This window comes from Molossus molossus, unplaced genomic scaffold, assembly GCF_014108415.1.
Source record: "Molossus molossus isolate mMolMol1 unplaced genomic scaffold, mMolMol1.p scaffold_m16_p_7, whole genome shotgun sequence".
Classification (NCBI taxonomy): Eukaryota; Metazoa; Chordata; class Mammalia; order Chiroptera; family Molossidae; genus Molossus; species Molossus molossus.
Window position 1 is genome coordinate 107,243,283 of NW_023425401.1, and position 18,365 is coordinate 107,261,647.

The 18,365-nt window shown below is 50.9% G+C and overlaps 1 protein-coding gene across 1 annotated transcript in view; it reads left to right on the forward strand.

Annotated features, from left to right (window-relative positions):
- Positions 1 to 18,365, forward strand: part of CNTNAP2 (contactin associated protein 2) — a 1,693,809-nt gene that overhangs the window by 1,527,113 nt on the left and 148,331 nt on the right. Inside the window, exon 18 of the mRNA XM_036246733.1 lies at positions 12,993 to 13,229. Coding sequence (XP_036102626.1) covers positions 12,993 to 13,229 — 237 coding nt within the window. The remainder of the gene's footprint in view (positions 1 to 12,992; positions 13,230 to 18,365) is intronic.

Consider the following 18,365-nt stretch of genomic DNA (forward strand, 5'->3'; position numbering starts at 1 on the left):
TCCCCTTAGACGTCTTGCAAAGGCTCCTCCGACACTGGGGACAGGTCCACCCTGCGAAGCAATGCGAACAGCAGACTGTTGGGCAGCCTGTGCACAGAGGGGGTCAGCCGCACGGCCTGGTCTTTGCTGGGACCGAGTCCAGCTGAAGCCAGTGTTCCTTCAAGCCAAGTCCCCTTTCCACGGCTCGTTAAATTTTCCATGTTGTTTTCCAGAAAACGAGCAGGTGAGGAAATGAGCCATTTTCTCTCTGTAGAATGAACAGAAAGCAAGGCTGAGGGACTTCGAGGCTGGGGGTCCCCTTAGATGCCCCCCGCCCCCTCTGCGTTTCCAGGGGTTGAAGGATCAAGTCGGTCAACTGTGACAGGCGCAGACCAAGCAAACCCAGACGTGACCCGGCCGCCGTTCATAGGCGTGACGCCGCTGCCCCGCGGCAGAGACACAGCGGGGGTCAGTCCATGTTAACGAGGGCCAGAGTGCCCAGTGCCGTTCCTGGCTGAGTGGAGATGCTTGGAGAATATTAGAAAGTCACCAGAAGAAAGGTCAAGGTAGATATTCACCTGCTGGCTGCAGCCTGGGCCACGACAGACGCGTCAGCTTGGTCCCTCTGACTTATTCATAAGCCCTGCTCGCCAGGGGCCAGGACAGAGGCCCGGGGTGTGAAATGAAATACTGACTCCTCCGCCCCAACTCGAACCCAGCCCCTTCCAAATCCTTCCCTCAATTTATAGTTCTCAAGATTACACGTTGTTTTTTAAATTGTTTTCTATGAGGTCAGGATCAGGGTCACTGATTTCCTGCTAAATACTGTGAGCAGAGTTCACTGTATCCGTATATCCTGCCCAGATGGCCTAGGACAAGTTTCTTCCAAAACACTGTTAGCCCCACGCATGCTGGGTGGGTTCTACCCAGTTTCATCCTCCCAGGGACCTTCACTGACCCAGTTTCTCTTTTCTTCCGCTTGTCCCAGGATGTAGAGGTGCAACTTTACTTTCGCCCCTTTCTGTTCACTGACTAGTTGTCTCTAAGCATTTGCTGACCAAGACAAGTTGTAGAATGGAGAGGGGGCGGGGGGATTTATTATGATCTTGGACCATGTTTGATTTGTTTACACAACCACAAATACAAAGAGGCTCAACTCCCTTGGCGGGGACCGCCTCTGGATGGCTCTGGGGTTACAGGAGGGCATGCCTTCTGTGCGCGAGGTCGCACAAAACGTTCATTCTCGCGCCTTCAGGACCTTCTGCGCTGCACGGCAGGCCCGGATGGTGACTCGGGGGTGAAGCAGTGTCTTCAGGAGGACTCATGGGGAGCAGGGAAGCTCAGTAAATGACGACACTGTCCACCCCTTTTCGCCGAGTGCAAAATTTGGGGTCACCCTTGACTTCCTGTCTTTCCCACATTACTGCTAGTCAAGAGCAAGTGTATGATTCTACCTCCAGACTGTGCCGCAGGCACATACCCACATGCTTCTTGCTTGGACCATCGCAACTGGTCTCCTAACTGGACTCACTAGTCTCCTAACTTATCTCTTACCTAGTCTTCTAACTGAGCTCCTACCTGGTCTCCTTACTGGCCTCCTAACTAGTCTCCTAACTCATCTCTTAACTAGTTTCCTAACTGATTTCTTTACTGGCCTTCCAACTAGTCTCCTAACTAGTCTCACTAGTCTCCAAACTCATCTCTTAACTAGTCTTCTAACTGATCTCCTTACTGGCTTTCCAACTAGTCTCCTAACTGGTCTCACTAGTCTCCCAACTTATCTCCTAACTAGGGTCCTACCTTTCTCCTCACTAGTCTCCTAATTCGTCTCTTAACTAGTCTCCTAACTGGTCTCACTAGTCTCCTAACTCATATCTTAACTAGTCTAACTGGTCTCACTAGTCTCCTAACTAGTCTCCTAACTGGTCTCACTAGTTTCCTAACTCATCTCTTAACTAGTCTCCTAACTGGTCTCCTAACTGGTCTTCTAACTCATCTCTTAACTAGTCTCCTAACTGGTCTCCTAACTAGTCTCCTAACTAGTCTCCTAACTGGTCTCACTAGTTTCCTAACTCATCTCTTAACTAGTCTCCTAACTGGTCTCCTAACTGGTCTCCTAACTAGTCTCACTAGTTTCCTAACTGGTCTCCTAACTAGTCTCCTACCTGGTCTCCTACCTGGTCTCCAGACTCTTGAGATGTTCCCTGACTACCCCACGCTCACTCCTGCTTTAGAGCATTGGCCCTGGCTGTTCCTTCTGCCTGAGAGACACCCCGAACCCCGACGACCCAGCTGACTCCCTCCTGTCACTCACCTCTGCTTCGGTCACCCCCTCAGAGGGGCCGTCTCTGACCACGCCACCTAAAGTCATTTACCATGATGCCTTCTCCCTACAACTTGTAATCTTTTCATTTCTGTGTGTGTCCTCCCCAGAAGGCAGGCGACACGACAGCCGAGGTCTGGGGTGAAGCCACTGTGCTTGCCCCATGACGTTTGCTAAGTGAGTCTTTGAATGAGCAAGCGAAATGTGCGGTTTCGGTTACTTCTCTGAGTTCATCGTCATATTCAAGCTTAGCTCGTCCCATCTCCAAAGCAAAGAGGGCCTCAATCATTCTGGGCCCTCTGTCTCGTTTTCAGTCTCCCTCCCCACAACGGGGCTCCCCAGTTTGCTGGCAGTGACAAGGCAGCGGGATTCTGCCCCGACCCTTGTACCGGGCCCTGGCACTCACGCAGACACAGATGGCAAGTGACGGCAGGCCTGGAAGCCACTGCCAGGGTACAGAAAGAAAAGAAAATGATTTGCTAGATAAAATCTAGTCCAAAAAAATAAGTCACTGGAAGAAATCGATAACCTATCTACAGCGCAAAGATGCAAAGAAAGTACGGGAGAGTCCCCCCGGGAATGCTCCCTGTCCCAGCTGTCCCAGGTTACCGCCTTCACTCCGCCCCGCCTGCCCCTCCCGGGCTCCGCCTGGAGGCCACACGGGGTGGGCAGCGCCCCTCTCGGGAGACCCTCCCCCCCCAGCTCAGCTGGGGCACGGCGCTTCCCCGCTGTGCCCCACTGTATGTTTTCCCACCCTTTGCCCTTTAGCGGTCAGAACTAATTAACTTTTGCAGTCCCAGCTGTCTATTTTACGGTTCGAGTTTTCACATATTAAGGATGTTATGCTAGACCTACTTTTTACCTTTCTTTTCTAATATACTCCCCACATAATCCAATTGACAGTGTCCTTTGAACCTCTGTGAGCCCTTCACTAAAAGATCGTCTGCTAAGGAACTGTTTCCACAGGGCCTGAGCCCCCTTTCTGAGGCTGGGGTACATGTGTAGTGCCTCTGAGAGAGAGGTTTCGAACCTCAGAAAGGAGCCGGTCCTACTGCCCACCTTCTGTGCCAACTAGCGCCTGTGCCCCCAGCACACGGCTGCGGGGACCGGGGCCTGACACACCAGCTTCCTCCTGACAATCATCCATCCTAGGGGAGGCGTCTTCATTTGGCAAACAATATGAAAATAATTTTTCTTTTCAACAAATGGATCAAATAATCTCCCCTATTGATTTTTTTTAGTCTTTCAATAAGGACCGCAGCAAAATTGCCGTGATCGTCCATGGCACCTGTCACAGGAAAGGAAATTAGCCCGGGTGCCACAGATATGGGGGAAGGGGTGGGTACCCACAGCCCCGCTCTGCCCTGGGGTACTCTGAGGAAGCCAGAGGGAAGGATCCGCTTTTATTAGTTCAAGTAAACAAGAGTTTCCCCGCTAAATGCCTCATTCTAGCCTCGTTTTCAAGGTCCCCGGAGGGCTTGGGGGTGAGCATTGCATGGGACTCACTCCATCCCACGGTGCTGGGGCCACCTCCTGGAGGGCCCCGCATTCATACTTTTCCTCTTTTTGCACCATCCCCAACTCCATTCTCTCCCCATCGCGGGCACCCGACTGGGTGTATTTATGTCTGTCGTACATGTGTTCAAAATATACATATGTTCTGGAAAATTCATAGTTTTGCCTTTCGGGGTGGTAACCTACGGCACTCCGGCTCACTCAGCCTGATGCCTTCAGATCGAGGTAGCTCTGTGACCCGTCCGTTATGTGTCTGCCCCACACCTCGTCGTGTTTGTCCCGTTTCCTCGCGCGCTCGCGTTCATTCCCTCGAGATCACCAGGTCCAGACGCCACACGTTGTCCACCTACGCGAGAAGCAAATGCTCGGGCCTCAGCTTTGCTCCTCGTGAAACCACCAGTTCCCGTCTGTTCCTACCCTGACCCCTTCCTGTCCCCGCCTCCTCGTGTCCCCACACACAGCTTCAGAATCCCCCCACCCCACCCGGACAGGGAGGCGTCTTCCGCGGAAACGGACTCATAAACCAGCACCTGCCAAACCTCTTCCCGCTCACCGCCCAGGTCCTCACCGACAAGTATCTCGTTATCCTTTGATAGGACAGTCTCAAGAATGACCACAACGTGTAGGCTTTCCTGGCTTCTCGTTTCCCCAGAGCTCTCCAGATCGCTGCACGTCCCCAGCCACGCCCTCCCTGCGGTCCTGACCGCTGAACACCCCAGGCTCTGTTCTCAGCCCCCAGCTGCTCTGCCCACCCTCGCCGTCCTCGGGCATCCTGTCTTTTTTCTCCACCCTCTTTTCTTGGCAACCTCGTACCTCCTGGGAGGTGGATCATCAGAGCCATGCTGATTCCTCCCACATCCACAAATCCATCCTGGACCTCAGACTGACATGTGCAAAGGCTGGTTTGAAGTCTGGGGTCTGAGAGCGAGAAAACAGGGAGGCGGCGGGTAGCAGCACGGCGGGGGGACCTTGGCTGGGGATGAGAAGCGATTGGATACGGTTGTTTAAAAAATGAAGACTTTTAAAGACAGATAATAAAGATAGAGAGAGAGGAGATGTGGGGAAAAAGAGACATGGAATACATTGAGATCAGCAGAGAAAAGATGCTTATTTTTCTCCAAAGATGAGCAGGACACAGAGTAGGAAGCTAATATGCAGGCATCGGTAGAAGAAATATTTAGACAGAGTTCTAAGCTGATGTATTTACAGTTTGGGTTTGCATTGAAGTTCGCTGGACTAACTATTCATATTTAACATCTGGATCTGGTTAGGATACGGTGGTTTAACGCTGTAGCGTCTCTCTCAGTCCCTTCCTTTGGGAAGGACTTGGAACTTGCTCCAGAGCAAGGGCCCTCTGCCGGACCCAGTGTAGGGAGATGACCCGCCACCCACCACCCAGGGGCCAAAGCCTGTAGCTGCTCTGGTTTTAAAGGTGAGTATCAAGACTTTGCACCAAGAGAGAAAAATACTTCAGCCATGGCATCAAAGAATTGCCCCCTCGTCGCTGACCTCGAGATGGGTCTGGGCATTCCCCTCCCTGGCTCTGAACTGTGAGCATTGGATTCCTGTCTCCGCTCCAGCCATCCTTGTAGCTTCAGGGAAAACGTTCTGCCGCGTGGTGAATTATTACCCCAGAGCTTCACCACGCTGCCCGCCTGTTCCGTACCCAAGCGCAGCAATGCCTCCGAGCGTGTTACACGTAGGAGGGAGACTGTCCTGTGAGGCCCAGTCGTGACCATGGCAACCGGAGCGTAACACGTGTGCAGGCCGGCGCCACACAGCCTGGCGGTGAGCGCGGGCCACTCACACGCTGTGCGACGTGGAGCAAAGCAACTCTCTTGGTCTCGTTTCCTCGCCTGTGAAATGGGGACAATCATAACGTCTATCTGTGAGAGTGAAAACATGTCAAGTTTGGGACCGCGCCCGGCGCAGCCAGTACTCCATGAATATCAGCTCTGGGATAGCAGTCGTGTCGTGGTGGTCCTGCCTCCCAAATGGCCTGGGGCCTCTCCACGCCATCGCCACCACGGGGCAGCTCACTTCAGACACCAGGGAGTGTCCTCCCTCCCGGAGACCCGCACTCCCTCCGTCTCTATGCAGTTTCTTCTAGTTTAAATCGTTTGCATTCACATCTTCCTCATGTCCCTTACTGTGGTGGCATCAGAAAATCCATGTAGTGATAATGAACTTAAAAAAAAAAAAAAATCCATCCTATTGACTGAAGTTACGAATGAGCGCTCATGAGCATTGTCGGTAAAAGCAACGTTCCAAACCCCATCTTTCTGAGTCTGTCAAAATGTTTTCATATCTGCCCCCAATACCTAGCTGCCAGAGCACCCCTGATCAATACTTGTCAGCCACGCAGCTCTGCGCTGGACAGTGGGACCCAACGCCCTGTAACTCGCTTCACCACTGAAGAAGCTGGCCGTTCCGAGGTCTCGGCTTCGCCGGATAGCGGGTTTCACTTTGCACGCCTGTCGCGATACCACACGGTGTTTTCACGGGCTCAGGTGGACAGTTCTGCATGTTACCTAAGAGACAGCAGGACCATACAGAACAGGAGACACGGCAGGTGCAGCATCTGCAAGTCTCGGGGGCCCAGCCTACCAGGGCACAAAGCTGCTGGTGTCCCCTCAGCTGCCCAGGCCAGGTGTGGCCACCTTGGGGAAGAGCCCGGGTCTGTGGGTCACTGGGGCACAGAGAAGTCATAGCTCTCGTTCCCACCAATCTTTGTGTTTTTGTTAATGCTTTTTAATTGTTTGTTTGTTTTTTTAGAGAGAGGGATAGAAACATCTAAGTGATAGAGCAACATGGATCAGCGGCCTCCTGCACGCCCCCTACTGGGGATCAAGCAATCGAACCGGGACCTCTCAGTCCGTGGGACGATGCTCAATCCACTGAGCCGCATGGGCTGGGCTCACCAATGTTTTTATGCCATCCGGTCACAGGCTCAGGCCTCCCGGCCCGCCCACAGTGCCCCAGTGCAGGTACAGTCCCACACAGCAGATGAGAGAGAGAAAACGCCCTCGGAACCCTGCCTCCCCGGAGAACAGAACGGTGAGCAAGAGGATTCCAAGGTCATTGCCTCCGACAGGCCTGGGCCCGGCCAAGCTTGATGCTCACCCAGGACTCAGCGCCCTCTCCCGCTCAGACGGCCGCGCTCCAATCCTGGCGGCTGCAACTTCAGAAACCTGTTTCCTCACACCTGTGGCGATTGGAGGTCCCCGATCAAGGGGCGGGCCGCGTTAGTTCCGCCCAAGGTCTCTCCGCCTCCGTGTGCAGGCCACGGCCTTCTCCCACTGTCCCATGTGACCCTTCTTCTGTGGCGTCCCTGCTGCCCTCCTCCTCCTGTTCGAAAGACACCAGTCAGATTAGGGTTTCAGCCTGTGACCTCGTTTAACCTTAATCACCTCTTAAAGGCCACTGTCTCCAAACACAGCCACAGCGGAGGTGAGGTCTTCAGCATATAAACTTGGGGATGGGACCCATGTGTTCCACAGGACTCAGACACCTCGTATCAGCCTTGGGAACACTCCTCTTAGCTGTGTTTAGTTGATTTTAACTGATGCTTTGGTAGAATTTTGTTTATACTGAATAAAAATAATACTACTACTAATAATAATAATAGCTAGCGTTAACTGAGCATTAGTACAAAGGGGTGTCTTATCACCCGTGATGGATGTGCCCCTGCCAGGAGCACAGTTCTAGGGCAGTTTTGTTTTTACTTTAACCCCAAGGATATTTTTCTATTTATCTTCAGATAGAGTGGGAGGGAGGGTGGGAGAGGGAAGGAGAGAAAGAGAGAGAGAAGCATCAACGTGAGAGGGACACATCGAGTGGGCTGCCTCCTGCATGACCCCAACCAGGGCTGGGGACGAACCTCAACCGAGGTTCATGCCCTTGACCGGAACTGAACCAGCGACTCATCGGTCCACGGGCCGATGCTCTAACCGCAGGGCCAAACCGGCCAGGGCTGCTCTGCCAGTGTTGTGCCTAAGGAGACTGAGGCCCACGAAGGAGCTGGAGAGATCGCACGCGATCAGCGGCAGAGCCAATATAACCAAGTGCACTGGTGACCACGGTTCATGCTTCTCTCTCCCTGTCGTGTGCCAACTGCACCTTGCACTGTAGGCTGTGTGGGATTCTCTTTGTGTTTACCTGCAGGCAGGGAAAGGTCATCTTCCTCTTGTCAGAAATGCCTTCCCCAGCCCCTGACACGCATGCCCTGAGGGGTGTCCTGGCTTTTCTGTGCCTCCCACAGCTCCCCATCCTCCCCTCCGCTCCCGCCCCGCCCACTTCCCCCACCTGCAGGGTAGTCCCTCCGTCCGCCCTCCGGAGCCCTCCGCCCAGGCGGACGCTGATGGATACTCTTTCTGTCACTTTCTCAGTGGAGCCCATCAAAATCATAACCTCCCCACCCACCCCCGCTCCTGGTCCCACCAAACCCTGCCCGGCGTTCTTCCTCCTTCATGGTCATCACCTTCTAACCCCCGGTGTGCTTGACTGGCTCGTCCAGTCTACTGTTAACTATCCTTCTCTCTGCAAGAGTACAGGCTCAAGAACAAAGACTTTGCGGGTTCTGTTTCACAGTTCCTTCCAAAAACCGGCACAGGCCCGTCTCCCCGCAGGCGGGAAATAAATATGTCCTGAAGGGGTCCATTAGGTTGAGTGTGTGAGCTTTGGTGTGGCTCCTGCCCAGGGGGGTGAGTGGCCCCCAAGGGGCTCTGGAACCCGGTTCAGCTGCTGAAGGTGACAACAGTGCATTTTTCTAATTCCTCCGGATCACGAATTCCACCCTTTTTGTTTGATTTAACACCTGACGAGGTTGCCTTCATTATCTGTGCCTTTGAGGGTATGTGATTCATTATGGGCGGTTCCAAAATTTTCATAATTGATCTTTAATTGCAATACTTGCATAGCATTTCCCATGAAAAATGATTTGCAAATTAAGCCCAGTCTCCCCTTAGATCACTACCACAGGCCTGACGAATGTGCGTGAAGCCCTCGTGTGACGGAGGTTCTCTCCAACGACAACATGTTGACTTTATCATCAACAAAGGTTAAGGAGCCTTCTTGGCTTGCAGACCTGCAGTTTAAACTTAGGACGTTTGTCATCAAGAAAGATTTCTGTAGAGCACCCGAGCGGAGCTCACATAATCATCACTGGTTCTAGTGCATTAACATCCTTTGCATAATATATAACGACCATTTTCAGCGCAAAAGATTTTTCTTCATATCGACTCGATCAGTAAAGTACTTTCCAGCTCACTGACCGATTTAATAAATCAGGGCCCATCTAAGTAAGAAAGGAGCATAATTTATTCCGTTTTTTCTTTTGAGAGAGAGAAATGGCATCCCACTTATCTGCTTTATAAATTAAGAAAAGAGAGGACAAAACTTTATTTAACGGAGGCAACAAATACAAATTAGACTGCAGTCAGATGTTACGGTCAATTAAGAGAAGGGGGGAAGTCAGGCAGCTGTGCAATGAGGGGAAAGGAAGAGAGAAGGAAACTGAGAGTAATTCACTGAACTGTAGAGACGGAGACATAGAAGCACCGAGGGAGAGGTTGTACATCACAGAGCAGAGTAATTTAGAGTTGGAAGGCCAGACACTTCACCTAGCCCAACCTCCTTTTTTATGGCTGGGAAAAATTGATGCTGAGAGAGACTTAGAGGTTTGAGGAAAGCCACACAGCTTACCCAACCCAGTCCACAGTCCTGATGGGGAGAGAGAGGTAAAGACGACAGCAGGAAGAAAGACGAATAACCGCAGAAGCTCAGGAAGAGTCAGGACCAGAGAAAATCAAAGGCAAAGAGCAGAGCAACAGAAATACGCTGCCCCCTCTAACCCTTTCTGGGCTGGGGCCTGCCTACGTAAATAAGTACACATACGGAGATCCTAACGTTTGCCTTACTAAGAATAAAATGATGATTGAATCTAGATTTATTTGCTCTGCCGACCGGCCCTTTTTAAATCTTCAGTTTTTTTTGTTGTTGTCATGTTGACATTTACTTGGAGTCTTTTAGCAATCTCTCTCCTTCAAGCTCTCAACTATCGCTGAGACCCATTAAATGTGAATTATTTCCAAATTAAATACATCTCAGACAGTTTGGGTGAGTGGGATGTTGCAGGAAGTGAGGTCATAAAAGTGCCCGGAGAAAATACAGTTGAGCAATTATATTATTTTGGATGCGAGAAGTTCCTTCCAAGGCTCATACCAAAGACAGAAATCATACACATAAAATAGATGGATGTGACTACAGAAACATGCAAAGATTTCCCAGGGAAAGAGAAACTGTATGTACATATTAACGCAAAAGGGGAGGCTGCAGTTGTCAAATTTACAACGAAGAGTTAACACCCAAAACAGTGTCATGAACAAATGACTTCTCCTATTCCCCTCATGAAGAGACAAAATAGCCATTTACATTTTCATCACCAGTCAGCTAAGACGTTTTTGGTGAAACGTAAAAATCATTCAAATCACAGTATTTGAAGCCATGCAAATTAAAACAAGGAACTCTCCCCCACCCCCCCACCCCCCTTGTAAATTCAAAAGGCTCCTGCCTACTGTTAGACTTGGTGTGGAGAAGGTGGGAATATCACACTCTATGGGTGAAATACAAATTGTTACATTCTTCTTGGAGAAAAGATATTTCAAATGCCTTCCAAATGTATATGCCCTTGTAGCCTGCAATTACAGTTACAAGAATCAATTCTAAGTAAAAACTGGACAAGTATGCCAAGGCGCGTGCAGGGGTATTTATTTCAGTATCGTATACAGAGGAAGTTTGAAGGGGCCGTCACTGGAAGGGAACTCAGTTCTCCTGTATTGAGAGGGCCAGCTGCTGTGCAGATTTAAACAAGATGTTCTAGCTGTATGTGCTGGATGCTGATCGCTTGGAAAATGTTTTATGATATATGAAGTACAGAAAAAACAAAAAAGCACATTTCAAAACAATGTTTATCATGATCGCATTTCTTCCAGTGTTTTATTGTTTACACACGTGTATGCTCCTAGATAAAAGCAGGAAAGGCTGTTTGTTAAAAGTGAAAGAACGTAGTTGTATCTGAGGAGCGTTACAGATTCTCTTTTTCATTTCACTTATTGGTATGTTTATGGTTCCACCGTAAAAAACTGTTACATTTGTAATCAGGGAGAAAGAGAAGGGGATGTTTAAAAGCAAGGATTTTTCGATTGTAGCATATTTTGATAGGATATCGTCTTAGCTGACTGGTGATGAAAATGTAAATGGCTGGGCATTTATTGGACAAAAAGCCCTTGGAAAGACCTTATTGCAAAAATAAAGCCCACAGGTGCTAAAAGGATAGAAGCCAAATTAAAATTTTAACACATAAAAGGTGACTAATGGATTGAAATGCTTCCAAACTGTGGCAAAGGCCCAAAAAATCCTCTTTAGCACCAGGTGTGAGGCTCAGCTGACAACAGATTGCGAAACGGGGACTCCGTCCAGGTGATGGTTTCTATCAACTTTGCCACCTACGCCCCCGGCTTTGATCAGGAAGGGACCTGGACTCCCTGCGCCTCATCCTCTCTGCAAACATTTTATTTAAAAAGGAATAATCCCTGGGGAACCTTTCTTCAAATCTATGAACCACCCAGCTGAGAGCCGCAGACCTTGGCTTTATAAAGATAACCGAGTGCTTCCTCTGGCATTTCCTGGCCGAGGATTTCCCGGTCCCAGCACAGGCGAATCCGTCTCTGCGACCAAGGCTTTGACCCACCAGCCCTGTCTGCTGAGCTGGTCACACTGGACAGTTTTCCTCGACGTAAGAGAACAGGTGGTAGGAATCAATCCCCCACTGCCAGCCTCCCCTCTCTCCCACCCCTCCTGACCACTCCGTCACTGAAGACATCCGAAACACCGACATCTGCGGGGCCTGACCATGGGGCCCTTCTTCCACTACAGGCTGTCAACACGGAGAGAGAATAATTAAGACCGTAGACGAGAGGACAAGGCAGAGCTGACACAATGTGGCCCCTTGGGAGCTTTGAGTCTCTGAGTTCACTTCGGAGTTTCTCTGAGCCTCGGTTTTCTCATCTGTACAATGGCTGTAGTAATAAGACGCCTACCTGGCCAGGTCGTCGTGACGACTGGGTGATGAACATCTGTAAGGCATGTGGTCGAGTGCCTACTACACAGCCTTCGATAAAAGAGTCGCTTTTATGTTACTAACAGTATCGTTTTTCTAAATCACATCACATGTTTTGTTTAATCATTTTAAACTGCTATTCATTGTATTTACCTTCCAGAGAAGCCGTTACTCTAAAATATAGACATGTATATGAACTCGAGTTTCTTCTTTTGTACCAACTGCTTTTTTTTTTTTTTTTTAAATAAAAAGCATAGCTAAGGTAGTTACAGACACAATTAAACCCATTTGGATATAATGGTTCAGTGACGTCTTCTGTGAAATTGGTTGGGAATATTTTAATAGTTTCATGCTCATGGACCTCCATCTAACCCTGTAACTTACTCAGAAAATCAAGCGAACTTGCTGTTTGTCTTGCAGTGACATTTAGACAAAAGCAATGAACTCCAGCCTGACCTGGTAATAAATGTGGCATGGTTGACTTCTGTGAAAAATGATTCATTCCAACTTCCCGCTGCCCCAGACAAGGCCCCAGGAGCCCTTCCCGTGGTCTCCAAAGCAAGGCATTTCATGAGGCCAAAACCAGGACTTACCATCACATTTCAAGTGGGCTGATCCCTTCCAACTAACTGACTTGGTAACCATGTTCATATATTCATGTCTCTCTGCCTTTTTACATTCTTTCAATAGACAATGCTCCGGAACTGAATGACACAAGATTAAAGACCAGAGAACCTAGAGATTTCTATAAATTTATTTTCTATAGGAAACCAGATAAGACTTCCAAAACAGCTTATGTCGTTTTGGGGTGTCTCCACACATTCGGTTTCCGTAGTCAGCGTATTGCATCTCAGAAGACAGCCACTTCTAATTAGGCATTACAGCCCAAAGGGGAAAAGCCTCGACTTTCTCTGTTCGGCAAGACCCAGTGAAAAGTGAGAAAGCTGACTAGACGTGGCTGTCTCTGCCCCTCCCAGAGCTGTTCAAGTGATGAATGAAATCAGAGCCATCGCTGAGGTCCTTCCGACTGAGCTGCACACCTTGTGTCGTTTCCAGGTGGTGCCGGGGGCCAGCAGGGCTTTCTGGGCTGCATCCGCTCCCTGAGGATGAACGGGGTGACGCTAGACCTGGAGGAAAGGGCGAAGGTCACCTCTGGCTTCAAATCCGGGTGCTCGGGCCACTGCACCAGTTACGGGACCAACTGTGAGAACGGAGGCAAATGCATAGAGAAGTACCACGGCTACTCCTGTGACTGCTCCAACACGGCCTACGATGGGACCTTTTGCAACAAAGGTAAGGGGACCGGTCTCCGGTCACTGTCACACATCTCGTTGAGCCGTCTGCGCAGTGGTTTTTCGGCTGCACACAAGCTCGCCTTGATTCCGAAGGTGAGATGTTCAGATTCTTCTCCCACCTTTGGAAGGGCGTCTCCGTCATCCCTAGTCGGTGGTTTAATAAGGTGAGATGAGAGAACCTTGGGGTGTGGTGCAGAATGTGCCCCAATGCCAGCAAGTGTGCACTGGCTACATCTCCACGCAAACACCACATCACACCGTCAGGGCCTCTGGAAGGAGACTGGGGGCTGACGCTCCCCCTGACAGGGCTCGGAGGGGTCAGCTCACCGGGCGTGTGGGCTGCCAGTGCATCAGTGAATGCAGCCAGGGCCTGGACGCCCGGCCCACCCTCGCCGCCAGCTGCTAAGAGACTGGATTCAAGCTGGACTCCCAAGAAAGCCTCTGGGTCCAGTTGTTGTCACTGTTGTCATTGTGACTCGGCAGGGGGTCCTCGGTGGGGGGTTCTCAGCCTCAGCTGTACTGGGGAAAATGATACCACGTCTAACCGGTCAGCTCAGAGCATCTGCCATTACTGCGTCATTTCAGTCCCTTTCATCCCGGTAAATTCTGCAGAGCCAGTTAGCAGAGGGCAAGAGCCCAGTGCATCTGTGTTGTCAGGGACCTGTGATCCTGCGTGACCGGGAGAAAGTCACTCCACTGAATGCAACCTGGGCTGCGTTCGCGTCCCCTAAGTAAGCAGGAGGGCTGGAGAGAGGCAGGCCGACCCCTCCCCGACCCGCTGAAATGCGTGGGGGTCGCTCTTCTCTCTCGATGAACGTGCAGCGTTGGGGTAACTTGTCCTGCACACGGCTGGTGGGAGGCAGCCTGTTCCGCTCTCGGAAGTACACGGAGGGCGATCATGCTGGCAGCGTGCCCACGAAACGCCGCGCGGGAGGACGAATCATCCCGTCCCCTGCTCCGCGCGTCCGGGCCGCTGCCTGGCGGTGCTGTCCTGTGAGCACACGGGTGAGGCCAGCCGGGGTTTGAGGAGGGAGCCCGAGACGACAGCCAGGCGGGAAGGAGCACCTCGCAGGGTGACGTCTCTGCACGGCAGCGGTGTGGCTCCAGGGCGTTTCCACGCGGGGCCACACGGCTCCGTGATTCTCCCGTGGCACCCGTGGGATGGGTGTGCAGAACACCTTCCGTTGGCACTTGTAGCGATGACGGTCTTGCCATTCCCGTCCGCTGTGCTTGATGCTGGTTTGGTGACGTCATTCCATCTCAGAGAGACGTCTGCACGCAGTCGGTGAGTGGTCGGCCGAGAGACTTCACTCCGGGAGCCCTGGCCAGTGTGGCTCAGCGGTTGAGCGTCGGCCTGCAGACCAGAGCGTCCCGGGTTCGGTTCCTACTGGGGGCATGCACCACAAAATAAAGAAATAAATAAAAATAAAGGAAAGCGAGAGCCCCTACTTTGGGGCGAGTAGGTTACGCAGGCGGCTCATGCCAGCTCTGGGTTATGGGTCAGCAGACAACATGCACAGGTAGAAGGGCAGCCTCCTAGGCCCAGGGAAGCTTGTGTGTCCTCTGACCTCATCTCAAAGGGTCTGCACAAAAACACCTAAATATTCTCTTAATATCTGTGTAGCCGGGTGAGTTTCCATTTGACTGAACTAGAGGCAAGAGCCCAAAATAAATAACATTTAAAACCGCAGAACCTGTTTGTAAAGTATTTGTGGGCATCGCCCTGAGTCAAGGCTTGTGGCGTGGGGAGAGGGACGGTGTTGCCGGAGGAGAGGTCACGCAGTCCTCCAGGAGGGCGTGGTCTGCAGGAAGGCGTGGTCCTCCAGGAGGGCGTGGTCTGCAGGAAGGCGAGCGGGTCATGGACCGGGATCTTCCCTCTCAAGCCTCTGCCAGGCGCCCCCTGCTCTGGGTCCCACCTGCTAGGCGTCCTGGTATTTGCACAGCAGCTTCTATGGCCACGCCCTCTCAGAGGGGCCACAGACAGTCCCCCATCAAGGATGGAGCTCGTGGAAGTCCTTGGTGTGTCTTCCTTTGACATTACAGGTCTGTGCCTTTGAGTGTGGAAATAACGTTCACAGTGTTTCACTAAGTGAATAAAGGTCTTAGCGCAGCACCAGTCCGATTTGTTTACACAAAATCACACACACACACACACAGAAAGCAAACTGAGAAAACCACCAAAATATTAACTGTCGTCATTTTTAGGGGAGGATGAAACACCAGTATTTATTTTCTTTTCCTTTCTCTCTCTCTCTCTCTCTTTTTTTTTTGGCTACATTTTCTACTCTCCACTCATTGCTATATCACCTCTAACCTCCTCCTTTTTGCCCCTTTGGGGGAAGAACAGTACTAAGAGTCACTCAAGGGTCAGCTATCCTCTGATCAGGAAATATCGAGTTATTAACCAGAAATCATTAAACCATCTAGTCCTGTGATCTGGAATGGAGTAGCATCTCAGCTAGAAAGTGCATGTGATTAGATTACCCTTGAAATGGCCATCTCTCAGTACATTCAAGAGAGCCCAGTTGTTCCCAAGCCTCCGAAGCCATCACCCTTCATATGGTCACTAGGAGAAAAACTGCCTGTTGGGGCCACGTTGTATGAAGATAAAAAGCTTGAGACATTGGTCTCACACTCAACCATGTGAGAGGCTCTCACTAGGACATGCATGGGACCCAACATAGCCCGAAGGGGCATGTGAGCCAGGTCTCTGCTCTCTCTCTTCGCCCCCTGTGTGGATTCGGTCTGCCCTTTCTCCCTCTCCCTCCTTCCCTCCCTCCCTCTCTTTCTCTTTGGCACATTTAAGTATACACTGTATTCCTTTGTCGACTTATTTACTTAACAAACATTCAGTGAACACCTGGTGTGCCTGAAAGCCCTGAATATGTGGTTGAGTCTGACGATATTGAAATTCTCAAAACATTTCAATGGCTTATGGATACAAGGCCAGGAAGACCTAGAGAACATGAACGCGGTGGGTGAGAATTAGCTGTTATCCAGGCTGCTGAAAACAGTCATCATTATGGCCCCTCCGCGGAGCCAGGTTTCTCAGGAACTTATCAGGAGGCCCAAAAAGATCTCCTAATTCCCTTGTCTGCACACTTTTTACGTTCATCAGCTCAACCAGCATTGCCGTGGGAAAAGACATATCTTTATAAACCATTTTTGGTTTTTTTTGGTTGAAAGAGTTTTGCTTTCTGCCCTGGCCGGTTTGGCTCAGCGGTTGGAGCGTCGGCCTGTGGTACAGAGAGACCCGGGTTCGGTTCCCGCTAAGGGTACGTGCCTCGGTTGCAGTATGTCCCCGGCCCTGGTTGGTCGTGCGGGTGGCAGCCACTTGATGTGTCCCTTCACGTTGATGTTTCTCTCTCTCTCTCTCTCTCTCCCTCCCGCTCTATCTGAACAAAAAATGGAAGAATGTCCTCGGGTGAGGATAAAAAAAAAAAAGAAAGAAAGAGTTTTGCTTTCTTCCCAAACATTTGTTTGTCAGTCATATAGGCCAAGATTAGAAGGAGCAAGGTCACAGGACTGCAGAGCCGGGAGGAGTGATGGATGGATGGACGGACAGATGGATGGATGGAGGATGGATAGATGGATGAGTGGGTGGATGGGTGGATGGATGGAGGGTGGATGGATGGATGGATGGATGGGTGGGTGGATGGATGGATGGATGGATGGAGGATGAATAGATGGATGAATGGGTGGATGGGTGGATGGATGGATGGATGAATGGATGATGGATGGATGAAGGATGGATGGGTGGATGGATGGGTAGATAGGTGGATGGGTGAATGGATGGATGATGGATGGATGGATGGATGGATGGATGGATGGGTGGATGAAGGATGGATGGGTGGATAGGTAGGTGGATGGATGGATGGATGGATGGAGGATGAATAGATGGATGAATGGGTGGATGGATGGATGGATGGATGGATGAAGGATGGATGGGTGGATGGATGGGTAGATGGGTGGATGGGTGGATGGATGGATGGATGGATGGATGGATGGATAGGTAGGTGGATGGATGGATGGATGGATGGAGGATGAATAGATGGATGAATGGGTGGATGGGTGGGTGGGTGGATGGATGGGTGGATGGGTGGATGAATGGATGGATGGATGGATGGATGGATGGATGGATGGGTGGATGAAGGATGGATGGGTGGATAGGTGGGTGGATGGGTGGGTGGATGGATGGATGGATGGAGGATGAATAGATGGATGAATGGGTGGATGGGTGGATGGGTGGATGGATGGATGGATGGATGGATAGATGGATAGATGGTTTAGCATTCCACTGTCACCGTCATTCACAGTCGCACAATACACACCACCCCGTGGGGTCCAGCTCCGCCTCCTGCTCCCCCTGTGAGAATCATGGCCTGGTCTAACCCTTTATGATCTGTGTTACTCATGTGCCAGAAGAAGCTGTTCACGGCCAGCTCGAGTCCCTGCCTAGAGAATGAGCGACGGAATCAGACGTGGGTTTGAATCCAGCGTGCTCACTGGTTGTGAGGCCTCGAGCCAGCTGCTACCTCCACGGGCCTCCTCCTTAGAGATGTGTGCTTCCTGCTTCCTGACCCCACGGCGAGGAGCCCGGGGAAGTGTGCAAACAAATTCCCGAGTCGAGAGCCTGCCCACGTTGGCTGAATAGCAGCTGTCCCTTTTCATCCTCAGCACCCCTTTCTTTTTCGGTCTGTGTTTTCGATTTTGCTTTGAATCGTGTCGCTCTTTAATCCTTCCCTAAAAGCGATAAAGGTCAGGTTTCTTGCAGGCAGCATTTCGGTCACCTCTGAGTGCTGGGGTGCCACTACTTCGAGAACAAAGGCAGTGTTGTAAAATGTCACCACTACTCAATTATGGTCACAGCAATAGTATTCGGAAGGTGGAACCTTAGTCTCCGGTGCCTAACCCCTGATGGACTGAGAGCATGCGGATTTTCTGGAAGACGCCGTCGGAGACAACAGTCACTGCATCCTCAGGGCCTTGCCCAGTGGTATAATTCCTGGTGCCAAGTATCCATCCCTGTCAAGAGCCAGCTTGAGCCACAAAGCCCATCGGGAGACAGGAACGCATTCAAAGGCTTCAGGACTCTGTTTTGCTGGGAGGAGACCTCAGACTCAAGTCCAAGGTA